The sequence below is a fragment of the Capricornis sumatraensis genome, chromosome 1 (genome assembly GCF_032405125.1).
Source record: "Capricornis sumatraensis isolate serow.1 chromosome 1, serow.2, whole genome shotgun sequence".
Taxonomy (NCBI): Eukaryota; Metazoa; Chordata; class Mammalia; order Artiodactyla; family Bovidae; genus Capricornis; species Capricornis sumatraensis.
The window spans coordinates 96,029,643-96,049,858 of NC_091069.1; the positions used below are offsets into that span (position 1 = coordinate 96,029,643).

Sequence of the window (20,216 nt, forward strand, 5' to 3'; positions counted from 1 at the left end):
TTGTTACCTCTTCTGAGGACCTTTGAGGCAGAGGAATCAGGTGTCTCTGGTGAAGTAGTATCCGCTCCATCTTCAAATACCTGGATCTGAGGCCACAGAATAGACTCAGTATAGCTAGATCAAGGCTGGATGTAATATGGGCCCCTCTTCAGGCCCTAAGCAAGCCTAGAATACAGGGCAGATTCCCTAAGCATAGCTCTCGATCTTCCCTCCCTCGTTACCTCCCACTCTCCCAACCAGAGACTCAGGCTCATGCCCAGGAAAAGAGAACACCAACACACCAGCTGCACATGCAACAGCGCGTGTATACACACACACACACACAAACACATACACACACACACACACACACACACACACACACACACACACAGCAGGAAGTGAGTACCTGGGATTGGCGCACAAAGATGCCATGTCCTTCATCGCAAGTGAAGTACTTCCTGCCTTGGACGGTTCCATCATTCTTGCCTTTTGCTTCATCCAGGATCACACCTACCCATTTGCCAGTAGCAAAGAGTGTGGCTCCAACATAGGCCACAGTGCCACGGTGGCCTTTTCCAATCACCTCCACACGGGAGCCCACTCGCAGGGGCCGGGCACTTGCCTCAGCACTCATTCTGCTGCCACTGGGAGTCTGAAAGATACACGCAAACATACACAGTTAAGAGCCTCAAGTTAAGGGTGTCATCCTAATATAAAAGAGAGGCCCCAGTCAGCATCCTGGCCTGAAAAAGGACCAGAATTCACTTGCCTGAACCCCATTCTCAAATTAGAGTGCCCCCTGCCAACACCTACCAAATTTCTTTTGGAAAAATGTCAGTGTTATGTTATAAAACTTCTTCAAACTCCCCTGGAATCTGTGAGAATTTTTAGGAGTTTATATTTAACTTTAATAAGTCAGAATTCATTGGTAGATCTGTGAATGTCACTCCACATGGCTACTTTCTCAGGAGCACTGTCCCCTAGGAGGGGAATGAAGCTCAAGTGAGTTAACTGTTTACAGTGGTTCCCCACAACCCAGTGCCTGACACAGAAGCCGGAGCTGGGAAGACGGGTGAGCCAGTGAGTGTTCGCGCAGAGCCCGGCTCCCCTCCCTGCCTCTGCCTGGCCTCCCTGAGGCTCACACGGCTCTCTCAGGCCTCTCCCTTTCAGCGGCACACAACTGGGCCTCCTCTACAACCTGACCCCCCCCCCCCACCATGACACCCCGAGATGCCTCACCAAGCCCATTCAACCACTTAACTCCCTTCTTCCAGGCCTCAGCCCTGGTCAATCGACTCCATCTATAAGCTTTGGAGATCCTTCACTCATGCTATCTTGCTACAAATAAATAAATATATAAAGGCTAGGCCAATCTGGTATCTCAGATCTGTCCTGCAAACTGTCCCCCTACTCTGCCCAGTGGCCCAAATGAATAGGCAAGCCAAGGGAATAGACTAAACATTGTCCTTGGGAAGCTCTCGGCTTCTGACATACTCGTGATGACAAGACATGAAATTAGGTCCCAAATAGGCCCATGGCTTAGAAGAAAATCACACCTAAGCCTTTTTTAGCAACAGCAGCTCCATGAACCAGGGGCCTCGCAACAGAGAATGAGGCATGAAGAAGTGACAGCATGGACCTGAAGACCTCACAGGGCTCCCTTCTGATGCTCCCACTTGGCTTCCTAAGGAAGCTCTGCCAGAGCCAGTCACTGCCCAACTCTCTTCCCCAAAGAACTCATTCAAGAAGGCGAGGATGCCATTCCCAGGGGCTATGAGAGGCCAAATCATACCTGGGACAGTTGAGCAACTCTCATGGACCTGACAATAAAAGGAGCTAACAGGCACATCAGGGCTGGCCCCAAAGTCAGAGACTGTCACCACCGTCCTAACCCTAATAAACCTCAGGACCAGGTGGACACACAGTGGCTACAGAGCCAATCTGAGCCAGAAGAGCAAGAAAGCAAGAGACAAACAATAAAGGCCATTCCAACCCACCAACCCCATTTGAAATCCCCAGGACAAGTCCGGCCCCCTCAGGAACCTCTGGCCTGAGGTCCAGCTAGAGTCAAAGGTCAGGCCTCACCAGTATCCACAAAGGGCCCAACTCTGGGAAGGGACGCCTATGCGGTCTAACCCCATCAGGGCTGCGAGTGGCCCCGGCCGAGTCCAGCTTTGTCTCCCAGCCCCCACAGCACTGTCCACAGGCACCAGGCCTTCTCCAGCAGCCCTCCCATGGCCATCCCAGATCAGGGCCACTTACCCGGCTGTACACGTGCCTCTTGCTCTGGGCCATGTTGCTCACTCAGCCTACACCCCCACCCCCAGCTGACCAAAGACAGAGAGAAAAAGCAGAGACCTAGGCAGGAGGGCTAGGGCTCCAGGCCCTCATGGACAAACACAGAAGCCGGCAGGCGTGGCCCTCCCCCATCCATGGACCTCACTGGGTGGCCTACTGGGGTAGGGGAGGGAATGGAGAAAGGGGCTGAGGAGCAAGTCCCCTCTGCTGCTGGAGGATTCCTGAACCCAGAGACACCGAATCCTGCTTGCCAGCTGATGAGTCTCACTCTGCGCTAGTGCTGCTCTAGACTTGTCAGGAACCGAGCTAGCCTCTGGGTCCTAGTGCCCCCCTGCTGCACCTGGGCCAGTCCAGACAGACAGCGAGGAGGCCACGAGGGCCCACGCCACAGACTCTCAACGCTCACCTCTAGAGGACACTGTCCTACGCTGGGAGCACAGCCCTGATGACTCTCCTGGTCTGCACCCCCTCACCCTCTGCCACCCGCCCACCCCCACGATGTTAGAGGGCAGCAGCCCTGCCAGCTTCAAGTGACACTTCCAAACAATCAGCTGCCAGGGCCTCTCCCAGCCAGAAGGGTCTCTCACCCCCTTCTGATGCTCTTCCTTCTCCTTCTCCTTTCTAAACTTGGGAGCCTGGTTCAAACCCACGTGATCAGGGTTTAAATTTCAATCTCACCCTGGGCCAGAGCAGCCAGGCCCATGCCCAATACATAGCAAAGGAAAAGCAGCAATAGAGGCAACTCCACACACACACACACACACACACACACACACACACACACAGAGCAAAGCAAGTCAAGTACTCCAGCTTCCCCCAAACTGGCAAAGGTTGCCATGCCCCTAAGTAGCCAACGAGACTGTCCTAGGGTCTGACCTATGACTCCCCAGGTCAGTATGGACATAGATCCCCTGGGCAGCAGGCTACCTGTCTCGTCCATGCTGGGCTTCACTGGCCGAACAGGGTCTTCCTCCATTCCACTTTCTAAGGAAAACCAGATAGCCTAATAGTAGAATGACAGCCAACAGCCAGACATAGGGCCCCCAAAACACCTCTCCCCATCTCCAATGCTGGTCAGACCCCCTAGGAAACCATTTCTCTCTCCTGCAACATATCCATGCTGCCCCCTCCTTTCCCTATTCACCATTATGCAGGGCCATGCAGCTCCTTGCAAACTGGACTTCTGCATGTTCAGAGCACCTTACAGTCTACAGAGCACCTTAAAAAACACTCGTTAGTACTGTGGTTAAGAGTACCAGTTCTAGACTCAGACTGCTTACATTCAATTCATGGCTTCACCATTTGATAGCTACAAAAACTTGGTCCAGCGGCTTAACATCTTTGCGCCTCAATCTGCTCATTTGTCAACTGCGAGCAAAGAACATCTCAGAGCTGCTGTGAGGATTAGCTGAGACAATCCATGTATGACATTTAGGACAGCGCCTGGTATTCAGTGAGTACTCAACAAAAGTTAGCTAATAGCAAAAGTTATCATCAAATCCGGACAAACCCCACAGAGAGGCAGGCTAGGAACAACGCTGACAAGAAGCTGGGGCTTGGAGAACTGAGTGACTTCTCTGAAGTGACACGGAAGACAAGGAGAGGAGCCAAAACTATAGCCAAGGCCTGAATCAGAACCACGTGCACTGTTACTCTCTGTTACCACACATAGTTCCAGGCCTCCAACACACGCTCTTCCTCCGGACCACACTACCTTCCAAGATTCACAGGAGCACACATCTGAGGACACCACAGGGCTCTCCAGCAACACAAGTATACATAGTCATCTAACTTCTCGGATGCTGCTTCCTCTATAAAGTGAGACTGTCACCTGGCATATCTGCATTAATACTCAAGATAAAGCATATAAAAGTGCTCTACAAAAAGTGCAAAAGCTCTACAGGTCTTAAACGTCTAGGCTACACATATTATAAGGAGCCACAGAGAGGAGCAAGGTGAGCTAGAAAGAACAGGGGTGCTTGATTATGCCTTATATGAGGGGCTTTTTGCGGGGCGGGGGGTGGAATATGCGGAAAGGAAAGGCCTACAAACGATTTGTGACGACAGCATGAGTAGACAAAGGATAATTCTGCTTGAGTGGGGAAGATTGAAGATGCCTAGCTTGGCTGAAATAAAGAAGTCTAGATGAGTTCTCCTATCAAACTGCAGGCCTGTCAAGGCAGACTCCACAACGTTTCCTCTTTATGATTCCGTCACTCTTGGCACTCGGTGTCAAATATTACGGCAAGAACTGACACTGATGTTGAGATGTATTAGAAGGGAAATATGGATAGATTCGGGAGTTTAACAACAGGTAGAGATAGATGAATTGGATCCAATAGCAACAGGAAGCCAGACTCTTCCCGAACAGGAGACCGGCATAGTGAAAACTGTTTTAGGAACGTCAAACAGGTGGCAGACAGAGGGATGGGGCTGAGGCAGAGCAACTTGATAAAGACAGGGATGACAGCAAGGACGCTAACGGCAATAATGAGCAAGGGCGGTAGGAGGTCTGAACTAGGCTCATAAGAGAAAAAGAAAGGGAAGAGAAATGGACCAACTCAGAGACACTACCTAAAAAAAAAACCAACTCTGAGAAGGAACTACAAAAGATCAAACACGGGGAAAGCAGCAGCAAGCAGGCCTGTATGGGCTCTGGAGATGGACAGATCTGGGTACAGCTTTGGTTCTCCCATTTCCTCACCGGTATCACTCTAGGTAACATATTTTCGGAGCCCTCGTTACCTTATCTGAAAAAAGGGGGGAAATAATACTTACCTCACAGGGATGTTGTGAAGATTAACCAAGACAGAAGTAAAGCACTTAGCACAGCGCTTAGCATGGAATATGTGTTCAACAAACTGCAGACACTGTCTTCATCACCACTGAGAGGGTTCATCAATGGCAACTGCACACAGTAGGAACTCAGATGTTGCACGAAAAAGTGGATGGAAAGATGAGCACATGGATAAGTAAAGGAATGAATAAACCTGGGATTTCTCAAGCAGGAGCAATGAGAATGATGATAACAGAGTTGAGAAGGGAAACCGAACATGTTAAGAGAGAGGAAATAAGTCACGAGGTCTTCTCAGGGGCAAATTTAACTGTGACCACTAACATATGAATTTCATAATCTCCTTCCAACACGAACCTGTGATGAAGACAACACGGGTTCCATTATTTCCGTTTTACAAGTCTCAAAAGTCAAACAACTCATCTAAGCCTCATAGCCACTGGGGCACATTTGACTAGCTGGAAATGGCAACCCACTCCAGTATTCTTGCCTGGCAAATCCCACGGACAGAGCAGCCTGGCGGCTACAGTTCATGGGGTCGCAGAGAGTCAGACATGACTGAAGCGACTAGACAACAACAGGTAGGTGATCCTTCAACAGCATCTTTGGGACCCATCCCAAGTCACACAGAACAATTATAAGTTATGTGTTACCCCAACCAGAAGACAGATACTCCCTGGATTTCTAATCCATCTTCCTTCCCAATGACATTAAAAATTGCTTAAAAAAAAAAAAAGTAGGAAAACGGGAAGAGATGAGGGACACAAATCTAAGTCTGATAAACAGGTTACCAGTGGACTTGGTGAACATTTCAGAAATGGCAGGAAAAGAAGCAGACTATTGGGAATTAAGGAGGAACTGGTAAGGAGGAAGAGTCTGTACCATTTCCACCTTGCTTTTTACTGGTATACCAGTATCCTTTGAGCCCCTGACCTCTTCTTTTCTCACCTTACCAAACCTTGATCCCGGGCTAACCCAATCGTTTGCTTTCTCTGATTCCACCTATAGAGGTCTGAAATTCAGGCAGTCTGACAGCAGGGTCCACACGCTTGAACTGAACTGCATTAGGCACTGGGTATTTTGATTTGGTTGCAAAGAGATAAAATTAAACATAAAGGTAATCAGCAAGATACGGATTTTCTTAAAACTAGGGTGCAGTTGTACATCCCTAAAAGCACTAGTGGGGGAGGGATACGTGTGGATATAAGTCCCTCAAGAGTCAGGAAAGGAGAGGGGAACAGAAGCCTGGGGACTGGAAGCTTGGAAGGCTGGATTCCTGATATACCTAGAAAGAAGATACACGGAGCCTTTTGTTCCTGCCTTGTAATCAGAGACAGGACCTAGACCCTAAACAGACTTTTTTTTTTAACCTCTCCAAGCTCTTCATTTATCCCCAGAAATTTCTGTAGCCCACTCCCAAACTGAAAACAGGTCTACTCCCTCCCAGGATGTTCCCCTCTAGGAATACCCAGTGACCGCCAGACCCGCTTCGGAAGGGCCCAGGCTGCCAGCAAGGAAAGCTACACAATACGCCTCACTTATCCTCAAGAAAGGCGCTTTTGCAGGAAGGCAACCGGCACTTGAGTGCAGCCCTCCCAGAGCTAGTGGGAGTCCTACTTAACAGACTATTCAAAGTTCCTGCTGCTTCCTCCCCTCGATCAATCAACAAGCCCCTGGCACTAGGACCCTGCGGACAGGGAACCCTGAGCCTGCGCTGTAGAGAGAGAGATGCACCATTTCACAACTTCAGCAAAACCCAAAGCAGCCAGCAAAGCCACAGCCACCTCGGCTATGCTTGGCTCTGCCTTTTGGGCAGCTCACCAGCCACTCCCCAGAAGCAGAGCATTCTGTCCTTTCTCTTTTTAAACCCACGTCATCAACTGATCATAACGGAAATCAATCCCCTCAAGTCACCAAGCAAAGGCGTATCCATGGCAACCTCAAGAGGAAGGACACAGAAATGATGCTCCAGTGGCTGCAGCAGGAAAAGGTAAGTCCATTCTCTTCCATCCATGCCATCTCATCATTCTCCTCTTTCACTCAGGTCAGGGGTGCACCTTACCGACAAATTCTATCACACCAATGGGGAAAACACCAAAGCTGAGTGTTAATAATGTATGTTATTATGAAAGGTTATAGATCTGCCTAGTCCCATAACTGACAGAAAAAAAAATTTTTTTCTGGCTGACTGAGACAAGATCTCTTTTCTTATTCACCATCTCAAGTGACACAGTGTCAGCCTGCAATACGTAACAAATCATTACAGTCACTTGTCCTTCTAGTCAGGCTGCTGGGAAGTCACATAAGGATTTCAGAATTCCATATGTAGTTGCAAAAAGATAGCAGCAACACTGACCCCACCACCCTGCCCACCCATCCACTATCATACCCACAGACTGGCCTGGTAAGGCTCCCTCCTTATCAGCCCTAAACTCCAGCCCCTCAAGACCAGAAGCTGGGACTTGGGAGTAAATTTCTGCCTTTCTCTGATGCCTCAGAGAAGGCATGGCATTTCTGCAGAAGTAAGAGATTCATCAAACATAAATACTACTGTTCCATGCCTCAATTTCTTCTTCTGTAAAACACAGGTAATAACAAAACTTTTCTAACAGGGCTGAAAAGCACTTATAAGAGTGCCTGGTATGACACATTCAATAAATGACAGCCATAATTATTACGAAGAAGAGGAAAAGAGAGACCTTGGTGCAGGATTCAAGTTCAGAGGGCATGCAACGTTCTTGGAGCGACCTTGAGTCTGCTCTCTTTCCCTCTCCTCTCTGGACAGTCGTTTCAAGCCTTCCCTTGCCACTCTCAAGTCCCTGTTCCTATCTGAGCCCACACCAGAACCCCTCCCCCAACAGAGAACCTTGCTGAGAAAGGAAAGGGACCCTATTTGCAAATTTAGATGTGTCCATCATTGCCTCTTTCTTCCTACATTCTTTCCCTTTTTTCAGTCATTCCTCTTCAAAAGAAACGATGTCTTCTCTTCAGAGGCAACCCTCCACCCTCCTCTGCGATCATCTTTTCCGCTGTACCTTCAAATGTGATCTCTCATCAGATAACCCATGCTCGAGACTTCCAGAAAAACCTGACGCTTGTTTCTGCTACTCCTCCACAAGCTGCCACCATCTTCCTTTCTTCCTTCCTTGCCAAACTACTCAAGTACACCCTCCTTATCCTCACTTTCCATCCACTCTTCAATTCACTTGCCTCCTGTCCTTATGACTCCACTACAGCTGCGCACACTAAAAAAAAATGAGAGTCCTGGTAACCACAACCTCTTAACTGCCCAGGCTCCACGTACATTTTCCAAGCTCATCCTCCTCGACCTCCCTGTAGCAACAGAGGCTGCTGATTCTCCTCCTGCAACTTTTTCCTCTGTAGCTCCCTGGACAACATTCTCTTACCTTGCCCACTAAGCCTTGTCACTCCCTCTATCATCTTCAGCCTTCTGCAAGCGTGACTGGGATCATCCATTTCAACAGCATCATGCACCACCCCAAGGCACAAACTCTCTTCTGAACTCCAGACCCACACTGCCACCCATCTGCTAAGTGCCACAGACCCCCAAATTCAACGTGACCCAAAACACGTGGAATCTTCCCCCAGAAAATGTTCCTCTTCTATATTCTCCTTTTTACTGGTACCACCATCCATCCAGCATAGAAAACTGAGTCATCCTGGACAATTCCCTCTCTTGTTCTCAATTAGTCATTACATCAGGGAATCTCTGTCTCTACAATCTGATTCCTCCCCTTCTTCCCATCCTCACTAATCCTTAATTCAGCCTGAAGCCAAGCCCAGGTTATTACAAGATTCTCCTGATGTTCCTTATCCAGATTCTCCCCTTTCAGTCTATTTCCACAGTTAGCTTCCCCAAATATAAGCACATCACCTCCCTGCCTGAAAACCTCCAGAGACTTCCCTCCCACAAAAGTGCATCTTAGAACAAAACTACAGACCATTAAAACCTGGCCTCATTATGAATCTAATCTCATCAATCACCCCTTCTTTGATTCCCAAATCCTCTTAGAAACTTGGATCCATCTCTCTTATGCTTCTGCAGACGTTGCAAACATCACCATGTCCTTTCTCTCTCTTCATCTTCAAGGCTCTACTTACTCATCACCTCTTTCCTGAAGATTCTCCTGATGTCTCCATGTGGAGCTGTCACACAGATCTTTGGAAATATCTCTATTACAAGACCACATTTTCCTTACAATAGCAAAGTGAAGTGAAGTCACTCAGTCGTGTCCAACTCTTAGCGACCCCGTGGACTGTAGCCCACCAGGCTCCTCCGTCCATGGGATTCTCCAGGCAAGAATACTGGGTTGCCATTTCCTTCTCCAGGGGATCTTCCTGACTTAGGGATCAAACCCAGGTCTCCCGCATTGCAGGCAGATGCTTTAACCTCTGAGCCACCAGGGAAGCTTCCTTACAGTACTGTATTCGTTATCCCATCATGAATTCCTCCAGGGCAGAGTTTTTATTCATCTCAGTTATCCTAAGCACTGAACAGAGAAGATACTCAATAATGAATAGAAGCCTGTACCAACATCAGGCTCTAGGGATATAAGTTGGCTCTGATAGGTTTCCCAGAGACACCATGGGGGAAATACAACATACACCCCAGCAAAGGTAGCTCTTTCTTCTCCAGTTAGGAGCCTAAAAACTAAAACTGCAGGGACAGCTCCAGTTCCTATGGAATTCAGTAGTGGCAATAAATCTCAATTTCATATGCTTCTAAGGTAAAAGGACAGAGAAAGAAAGACCCCTAGGCTCCAGAGGAAGTGTAGACCTGGGAAAATAGCTTTCGTAAGGTTTTAGGAGTGACAGGGATCCAGTCTCTGTTTCCTTGAAACCCTCAGCGGATACGTCAGAGCTTAGGGAAGTCAGACTGGATAACCAATTTGTCAGCCAAGTACAACCAGTACAAGCTGGAACTTCGAAAGAAAAATTATATAAAACCACATCCAGAAACTTCAGGATGGCAAGGGCCCTAAGATAGGCTTGAATCAGTCAACTGCTCAGCACTTACCTTCTCAGGGAACACTGAACACCCAGTTCTCATTTCCCTCGGCATGGGAGAGGTAACCCAAGCCGCCACACACCACCTGGTATCTTTAAACAGGCTAAACCTAGGAATCCTCTACAATACCTTCTGACCTTTAACTCCAAAGAGCTGCTAACAATGTCAGATCTGTCAGAGTACAAGTTATGGCAGCTGTGAGTCATGTACTATGATTTTCCCAGCCATTCTGACTCCTCCCTAACAACTTCGTTTCCTCTGCACTCATGCTCAGTCAGGCCCAACTTATCAGTTCTTTCTCAGTATCGTCTCCTGCATTCTTCCTTTCTCCTCCGCTACCACTGTCATCACTTTGCTCTGCCGTGTCATAGCTTTGAGAACCAAGACAAATCATTTACCCTCTTTGGTGCCCCGTCTATAAAACAAGGTCACAGCTGCTCTGCCTACCTCCCAGGAAAGGCTGTCTGTGAAAAGTTCTGTAAAGTGTTACATAAATAGAAGGCATTCCTATTGTCACCATCCTAGGCCATCTTTACTGGTATGTGAAGCCTGTTTGGCTCCCGGCCTCTCTCCCTCCTCGTTTCCAACCACATCATACACTACAGCAGGACTGCTACACACTGTAAAATATCGCTTTCCCCCAAATCTTTCAGCGACGTAACATTTCCTGCTGGAGTCAAACCGTTCTGGATCTGACCTATCTCCGCACCACTGTCAAACGCTTAGGATGCTTCCCCTGGTTTTGCAAGCCCCACTCGTCCTTCAAAGTCCTGCTACAACTCCACTACTCTCCACAAAGGAGGATGAGATTTAAGAGACAGGAATCTGAAACAATCCCAGGGAAGAATAAAGGACAATTCAGTTTGGGGAAAACATGGTAGAAACACGGTCATCTCACACTTTAAGAATCTTTTTTTTCTTTTGGCTGTGCCACATAGCTTGTGGGATCTTAGTTCCCTGAGCAGGAACTGAATCTGACCCTCGGCAGTGAAAGAACTGTCCTAACCACTGGACTGCCAGGGAATTCCCAAGACTCATCTTTTAAAGAGGAATTATATTTTTTACTTCTCTGATTCTAAAAGATAAGCTAGGGATCAACAAGATGGAAGTTATAGAGACGTATTTTAGCAACATGAAAAACTTCCGTATTGAGCTATCTAGTGATGAAATGGGATGCCTTACATTCAGTAAATTCCCCATTACTAGAAATGTTCAAGCCCAAACTGGCCATTGGGCAAGAATATTTTAGAAGGAATTCAACTATCAGAAGATCTGAAAGAAACAGTAGCGCTCTTCTAGTCCAGTCTCCTATTTTATAGGCTTGGACAGGGGAAGAGATTATTCAAGGCAGCGCAGCTTGTTCTGGAGGGCAAGGAATAGAACATGGTCTCTTTCAACCCAGAGACTTACACCCTTGTGCTCAAAGTGTATGTGGTCCATGGACCATCAGCATCACCTAAGAACTTGTTTAAAATGTAGAACCAACCAAAGCATGTACTTTAAAAAGACCCCTAGGTGTATGCACCATTCAAGTTCGAAAAGCACTGATCTAAACTACCCCTTCCAAATCTTGAGTTTCCAATTCTGGAACTTCATTTTCCAAACTGTCTTATATGCTAAAGGGGCAATACCCAAGAAAAATAGTATTTTCCACCCAAATTTGGGAAACTGCATACTATACTTCCAGTGGGAAATTCTTGGTAAAAATACTATTAGCATATTGAAAGCTGAAGTTTCTAAACATGCACGTGCTGCGTGCTAAGTTCCTTCAGTTAAGTCAGACTCTTTTTTGTGACCCCCACAGACTACAGACTGCCAGGCTCCTCTGTCCATGCGATTCTCCAGGCAAGAATACTGGAGTGGGTTGCCATGCCCTCCTCCAGGGGATCTTCCCCACCCAAGGATAGAACCTGTCTCCAGCGTTGGCACGGGAGTTCTTTACCACTAGCGCCACCTGGGAAGAGAAAACTTGAACCATGAAGTTTCTAAACATATTTGAGCACAAAAAGCCTTTTGGGAAAAAAGTTGTCATTTACTACTATCGTTAACATCCCCGTGCCTTGGGCTTCGGTCGTAGCCTAGGTAAAGGACGTCAACCTTCACCTCACTGTTCCCTGACCCTCAGTGCCTTAAGCATACTGGACTGGCAAGGGGTCAGGATGAGCTTGCTGGTCTCCACACTGGAACAAAAGAGGGTACATTTCTAAATCACCGCCTCTTGAAAAACAGCGGAGCTCCTCATCTGTGTGATTTAGTGTGGGGGATGCGCAACATGACTGCTCAAGAGTCACCCTGCCAATTAAGGCGCACCCCAGGATGGGAGACAGACACACCAAACGCACATCGGCCTCCAGCTTTAGTCCTCTTTCTTCTTTTTTCTGTTTGACACAACTTTTCAGCCATGTGCCCCACTGGAAACCTGTAGCTTGGAATAGGTTCAGGAGTGCCTTGCACGTTCCCAGGAAAGGAGGGGAACCCCTGCAGTTCCGGAAGAATTGGGAGACGCAATCACTCTGGCCCCGCCAAGCTGAAGAGCTCAGGCGGGTCAGACCAGGCCAGACCCAGGCGGGTGCCCACCCCCACCGCGGCCCACCCCTGCCGACCCCTGCCCGGCACACCGGGCTCCCCGCCGAGCCCCAGGCGAGCGCCGAGCCCCCAGAACACAGCCAAGAGCCTTGCGAACACGGCGGGGGAGGAGGCAGTTGCCATGGTCGCCGCCTCCGTACCTGTACTGTCAGGGGCTCCGCGCCCGGCTCCGGGCCCCACTGGCGACCGACGCCCAAGCCTTAGCGGGGTCCCACCCCGCCCGCACGGGCTGCCCGCCGTGCCGCCAGACCCCTGTAGGCCCACTCCAGGCCCACTCTAGTCTCTGAGGCCCAGAGGCGTTCTGGGTCGGGGGGGACACGCTAGTCTTCCCCGAGGACCAGCCCGGGTTAAACCCTGCGCGCTGAGCGCAGCCGGGTGGACTTCGATCAGGCACAAAGCTGGACACCTGGAGCGAAATTTGCGCGTGCGTACTGTACGGGAAGCCGATTAGGACCACGGGGAGAGGCGCGCGGTGGCCAGCGCCCTCTGCCGGCAGAGGGTGGACGGCGTAGAGAAGGCCTGGACGACTCTTGTATGGTCAAAGCTCCCCCAGAGACTCGCTGCGCTTTTGCGTGCTAGGCTATTAATTAAAACAATAGTGGTAAATATAAAATAATGAAAATGTACATAATGGACTTTGGTAGTTTTTAATTAAAAGAACACTTGGGCCGGAGGAGGGGTGCGGTAGGTGCCGCAGCTGCCGGGCACTTCAGCTTCGCGACGGCTTGCAGGCACCTGGCGCGTCACGGCTCCCCAGACGAGTCAGCTCCGACGAAGGGCGCCGAAGAAAGAGCCCAAGAGGAGATCTGCGAGATTGTCAGCTAAATCGGCTCCTGCAAAAGTGGAAACGAAGCCGAAGAAGGCGGCAGGAAAGGATAAATCTTCAGACAAGTCAAATACAAGGGGAAAAAAGGGAACAACGGCCGAAGTGGCTAACCGAGAGACTAAAAGGAGAGCCCAGCCTTTGATGAAGCAGAAGCCAAGTCTGATTAATATCACACCCTATCTGTTTCCCTTCTTGTACAATCCAGACGATTATTTTCATCAACTATTTTGTAAACGCAATTTTTTTGACAGCTCTAAAAACACTTTTTTAAAAGAATCCTCTCTCATTCCACTTTTTAAGTGTAAGTGCCTTTTTTTTTTTTTTAAAGAGATGAAATGATTTGCTGGTTATTTTTTGGTTCAACCAGAAAATAGTGGGATATTGAATATGGGAGGTTTTGGTTGTCTTGGGTGTCAGTAACATTCCATAAATTGATATGAGCTTTTATACTCTATAATATAAAGCACACTAAATGGCAGTTTGGAGTCAATTGTGCATTCAATGTGTTGGATACTATTACTTCTCTTCCCATGTTTTTGGTAGAATTGTATCCTACAGCAAACCACTGCTTGATCTTGGCTCTCCTGGTCAGAACTTTGTGCCCTGTAGCATCTTTAGTCGTGGTGGTCCAGTTCTCCTAGTAACATTGTTAATGTGCTGTGAACGATTGAAAATTTGAGTATGTAGTATGACATTAAATTGTGACTGGTAGAACTTCCAATATTGTACTGGATATCCTGTTAAGGAAAATTTGCCTCCAAATTTAAGCTGTAAAGTTCTAGGAAAACTATTCAGAAAAGAATCAAAACTACATGAATTTTTTAGATTTTTGGTATAAATGTTAAGAATTATGTACAAATTAAAATGTCTGTGTACTGATCCTCAAAACAACCAATAAAATCTCAGTTATGAAAAAAAAGAAAACATTGGAAAGTACGAATTCCCTGACCCAATGAACCCACTTCTAATGATGCCAAAGAAATGAAAAAAAAAAAAAAAAAAAGAACAAGTGTTCAGACATCTTTGTACAAGGATCTTGGAAGAGTCAGGATCTGATAAACAATGGGTTCAATTCTGTTTACCCACTGTCTCAGTCCTTGAGTTGTTTACTTAACCTCTCCCAACCTCTGTTTCGTCTTTCATAAAATGAGAATGTTAAGGATAGAACCTGCATTATTTGGTTGTTCGTAAGTTTGAGTGCGGAGAAGGCAATGGCACCCCACTCCAGTACTCTTGCCTGGAAAATTCCATGGACAGAGGAGCCTGATAGGCTGCAGTCCATGGGGTCGCTGAGAGTTGGACACGACTCAGTGACTTTACTTTCATTTTTCACTTTCATGCACTGGAGAAGGAAATGGCAACCCACTCCAGTGTTCTTGCCTGGAGAATCCCAGGGACGGCGGAGCCTGGTGGGCTGCCATCTATGGAGTCGCACAGAGTCGGACATGACTGAAGTGACTTAGCAGCAGTAGCAAGTTTGAGTGGATTCATGTAAAGAGCCTGAAATGTAACTATTGCAATATTATGTTTGTCTCAGTTAATCTCAGATTGAAAAACAACCTGAAAGATCTATAAAACTGTTGGTGGGGTGGAAGTGGGGGTGGTAAATGGTAGGAAAGATGAATCTCTCCTCTACTGCCCCTCTTTTTCCCATTTCGTCATCTAAGTATTTCTGGAGAGGACTCTCGAGAGTCCCTTGGACAGTGTGGAGATCAAACCAGTCAATTCTAAAGAAAATCAACTCTGAATATTCATTGGAAGGACTGATGCTGAAGCTGAAGCTCCAATACTTTGGCCACCTGATGCGAAGAGCTGAGTCATTGGAAAAGTCCCTGGTGCTGGAAAAGACTGAAGGCAGGAGAAGGGGGTGGCAGAGGATGAGATGGTTGGATGGCATCATCAACTCAGTGGACATGAGTTTCAGCAAACTCCAGGAGATGGTGAAGGACAGGAAGCCTGGTGTGCTGCTGTCCATGGGGTCATAAAGAGTCAGACACGAATGAGCAGCAACAAGTATTTCTTGTTATTTTCTAAATAGCTAATGCACTAGTGTGATTCAAAACCTCACTGCAACCTCTCTCCCTATCCACTCCTTCCTCCTTGCACACTGTAGTTAACCCTTGGTGTCGGTTTCTCGCTTAGCAAACTGCTCAGCAAGTTGCTCAGTTTCTTACTCCTCCCACTTCTTATCCACAAGATAGCATACTATATACACTTGTACCTTAGTTCTTCACTTAACGATATATCCTGGAGACCTGTCTAAATCAGTAAATAGAGATCTTCCTCATTCATTTTTTGAGCTGCATAGTACTCTGTTGCATGGAAACGTAATTTGTTAACCATCCTCTTCTAGTGGGATGACAACTTTTGCTATTGCAAATGATGCTACAATGAATCACCTTGCACATATGACATTCCATATGTGAGCAGGTTTATCTGTAGGATACATCGGGCCAAATATTAAGTCTATCTATAATTTAAGTAGAAATGGTTTTTATCCCCTGCAGTTAAAGAGAAATGGTATAAAATATAAATTTAAAGGCAGAGTTCAGTTCAGTTGCTCAGTCATATCTGACTCCTTGCGACATCATGAATCGCAGCATGCCAGGCCTCTGTCCATCACTAACCCTCAGAGTTCACTCAGACTCACATCCATTGAGTCAGTGATGCCATCCAGCCATCTCATCCTCTGTCGTCCCCTTCTCCTCCTACGCCTAATCCCTCCCAGCATTAGAGTCTTTTCCAATGAGTCAACTCTTCGCATGAGGTGGCTAAAGTACTGGAGTTTCAGCTTTAGCATCATTCCTTCCAAAGAAATCCCAGGGCTGATCTCCTTCAGAATGGACTGGTTGGATCTCCTTGCAGTCCAAGGGACTCTCAAGAGTCTTCTCCAACACCACAGTTCAAAACCATCAATTCTTTGGTCCTCAGCTTTCTTCACAGTCCAACTCACATCCATACATAACCACTGGAAAAACCATAGCCTTGACTAGACGGATCTTAGTCGGCAAAGTAATGTCTCTGCTTTTGAATATGCTATCTAGGTTGGTCATAACTTTCCTTCTAAGGAGTAAACGTCTTTTAATTTCATGGCTGCAGTCACCATCTGCAGTGATTTTGGAGCTCCCAAAAATAAAGTCTGACATTGTTTCCACTGTTTCCCCATCTATCGCCCATGAAGTGATGGGACCAGATACCATGATCTTCGTTTTCTGAATGTTGAGCTTTAAGCCAACTTTTTCACTCTCCTCTTTCACTTTCACCAAGAGGCTTTTTAGTTCCTCTTCACTTTCTGCCATAAGGGTGGTGTCATCTGCATATCTGAGGTTATTGATATTTCTCCCGGCAATCTTGATTCCAGCTTGTGTTTCTTTCAGCCAGCATTTCTCATGATGTACTCTGCATATAAGTTAAATAAGCAGGGTGACAATATACAGCCTTGACATACTCCTTTTCCTATTTGGAACCAGTCTGTTGTTCCATGTCCAGTTCTAATTGTTGCTTCCTGACCTGCATATAGGTTTCTCAAGAGGCAGGTCAGGTGGTCTGGTATTCCCATCTCTTTCAGAATTTCCCACAGTTTATTGTGATCCACACAGTCAAAGGCTTTGGCATAGTCAATAAAGCAGAAATAGATGTTTTTCTGGCACTCTCTTACTTTTTTGATGATCCAGCGGATGTTGGCAATTTGATCTCTGGTTCCTCTGCCTTTTCTAAAACCAGCTTGAACATCAGGAAGTTCATGGTTCACGTATTGCTGAAACCTGGCTTGGAGAATTTTGAGCATTACTTTACTAGCATGTGAGATGAGTGCAATTGTGTGGTAGTTTGAGCATTCTTTGGCATTGCCTTTCTTTGGGATTGGAATGAAAACTGATCTTTTCCAGTCCTGTGGCCACTGCTGGGTTTTCCAAATTTGCTGGCATATTGTGTGCCGCACTTTCACAGCATCATCGTTCAGAATCTGAAATAACTCCGGAATTCTATCACCTCCACTAGCTTCGTTCGTAGTGATGCTTTCTAAGGCCCACTTGACTTCACATTCCAGGATGTCTGGCTCCAGATGAGTGATCACACCATCGTGATTATCTGGGTCGTGAAGATCTTTTTTGTACAGTTCTTCTGTGTATTCTTGCCACCTCTTCTTAATATCTTCTGCTTCTGTTAGGTCCAGACCATTTCTGTCCTTCATCGAGCCCATCTTTGCATGAAATGTTCCCTTGGTATCTCTAATTTTCTTGAAGAGATCTCTAGTCTTTCCCATTCTGTTCTTTTCCTCTATTTCTTTGCATTGATTGCTGAAGAAGGCTTTCTTATCTCTTCTTGCTATTCTTTGGAACTCTGCATTCAGATGCTTATATCTTTCCTCTTCTCCTTTGCTTTTCGCTTCTCTTCCTTTCATAGCTATTTGTAAGGCCTCCCCAGACAGCCATTTTGCTTTTTTGCATTTCTTTTCCATGGGGATGGTCTTGATCCCTGTCTCCTATACAAGGTCACGAACCTCATTCCATAGTTCATCAGGCACTCTATCTATCAGATCTAGTCCCTTAAGTCTATTTCTCACTTCCAATGTATAATCATAAGGGATTTGATTTGGGTCATACCTGAATGGTCTAGTGGTTTTCCCTACTTTCTTCAATTTAAGTCTGAATTTGGCAATAAGGAGTTCATGATCTGAGCCACAGTCAGCTCCTGGTCTTGTTTTTGTTGACTGTACAGAGCTTCTCCATCTTTGGCTGCAAAGAATATAATCAATCTGATTTTGGCATTGACCATCTGGTGATGTCCATGTGTAGAGTCTTCTCTTGTGTTGTTGGAAGAGGGTGTTTGCTATGACCAGTGCATTTTCTTGGCAAAACTTGGTTAGTCTTTGCCCTGCTTCATTCCGCATTCCAAGGCCAAATTTGCCTGTTACTCCAGGTGTTTCTTGACTTCCTACTTTTGCATTCCAGTCCCCTAGAATGAAAAGGACATCTCTTTTGGGTGTTAGTTCTAAAAGAGTCAGTGTACATGTATTTACTCTTGCCTGGAAAATCCCATGGATGGAGGAGCCTGGTAAGCTGCAATACATGGGGTTGCTAAGAGTCGGACACGACTGAGCGACTTCACTTTCACTGTCTCCATGCATTGGAGAAGGAAATGGCTACCCACTCCAGTATTCTTGGCCTGGAGAATCCAAGGGACGGGGAGCCTGATGGGCTGCCATCTATGGGGTCGCACAGAGTTGGACACGACTGAAGCGACTTAGCAGCAGCAGCAGCAAAACATGCATAAAATTTACCATTTTAACTATTTTTAAGTGTACAGTTCAGTGGCACTAAGTACATCTATCTTATTTTGCAACTATCTCCAGTATCCATCTCTAGAATTTTCTCATCTTTCCATATGGAAACTGTATCCATTAGACAGTAATTCCCCTTTCTCCCCTCACCCTAGTCTCTGGTAACAAGCATTCTACTTTCTGTCTCTATAAATTTGACTTTTCTAAGTACTCCATATAAACAGAATCATACAATATTTTTCCTTTTGTGTCCAGCTAAGCGACCGGTGCACTAAGCACAGGCAGCTGCGACCGGCGCACTAAGCAAGGCCAAGAGGAGCTACCCCGCGTCCAAGGCCAGGGTCGGCGGCTGGGAGGCCAGGGGCTGCGGCCGGGAGGAGCCACCCCGCGGCCAAGGTAAGGGGCGGCGGCCGGGAGGAGCCAACCCACGTCCAAGGAGCGGTGGCTGCGCGAGCGCAGGAGGGCCTAAAGGAACTATCCCACGTTGAAGGTCAGGAAGGGCGGCGATGAGGAGATAGCCCTCATCCAAGGTAAGGAGCAGCGGCTGCACTTTGCTGGACGCCCAAGGTAAGAGAAACCCAAGATGGTAAGTGTTGCAAGAGGGCATCAGAGGGCAGACACACTGAAAACATACTCACAGAAATTTAGTCAATCTAATCACACTAGGACCACAGCCTTGTCTAACTCAATGAAACCAAGCCATGCCTGCAGGGAAACCCAAGATGGGCGGGTCATGGTGGAGAGGTCTGACAGAATGTGGTCCACTGGAGAAGGGAATGGCAAACCACTTCAGTATTCTTGCCTTGAGAACCCCATGAACAGTAGGAAAAGGCAAAATGATAGGATACTGAAAGAGGAACCCCCCAGGTCTGTAGGTGCCCAATATGCTACTGGAGGTCAGTGGAGATATAACTCCAGAAAGAATGAAGGGATGCAGCCAAAGCAAAAACAATACCTAGTTGTGGATGTGACTGGTGATAGAAGCAAGGTCCGATGCTGTAAAGAGCAATATTGCATAGGAACCTGGAATGTCAGGTCCATGAATCAAGGAAAATTGGAAATGGTCAAACAAGAGATGGCAAGAGTGAATGTCGACATTCTAGGAATCAGCGAACTAAAATAGACTGGAATGGGTGAATTTAACTCAGATGACCGTAATATCTACTACTGCGGGCAGGAATCTGTCAGAAGAAATGGAGTAGCCATCATGGTCAACAAAAGAGTCCAAAATGCAGTACTTGGATGCAATCTCAAAAACGACAGAATGATCTCTGTTCATTTCCAAGGCAAACCATTCAACATCACAGTAATCCAAGTCTATGCCTCACCAGTAATGCTGAAGAAGCTGAAGTTGAACGGTTTTGTGAAGACCTACAAGAACTTTTAGAACTAACACCCAAAAAAGATGTCCTTTTCATTC

At 46.9% G+C, this 20,216-nt stretch overlaps 1 protein-coding gene across 4 annotated transcripts in view; it reads right to left on the bottom strand.

The window, feature by feature from the left end:
* Positions 1 to 12,901, bottom strand: part of DCTN1 (dynactin subunit 1) — a 29,490-nt gene extending 16,589 nt beyond the window's left edge. For 3 of the 4 annotated variants that reach the window (XM_068973654.1, XM_068973674.1, XM_068973666.1), the window contains exons 1-3: positions 2,245 to 2,277; positions 389 to 634; positions 8 to 86 (exon numbers count right to left, since the gene is read on the bottom strand). In XM_068973654.1, the coding sequence (XP_068829755.1) occupies positions 8 to 86; positions 389 to 634; positions 2,245 to 2,277 (358 nt within the window). Of the gene's footprint in view, positions 1 to 7; positions 87 to 388; positions 635 to 2,244; positions 2,278 to 12,829 lie in introns of those variants that run through there. The other variant, XM_068973659.1, reaches the window with a different exon arrangement.
* Between the last annotated feature and the right edge of the window lie 7,315 nt (positions 12,902 to 20,216).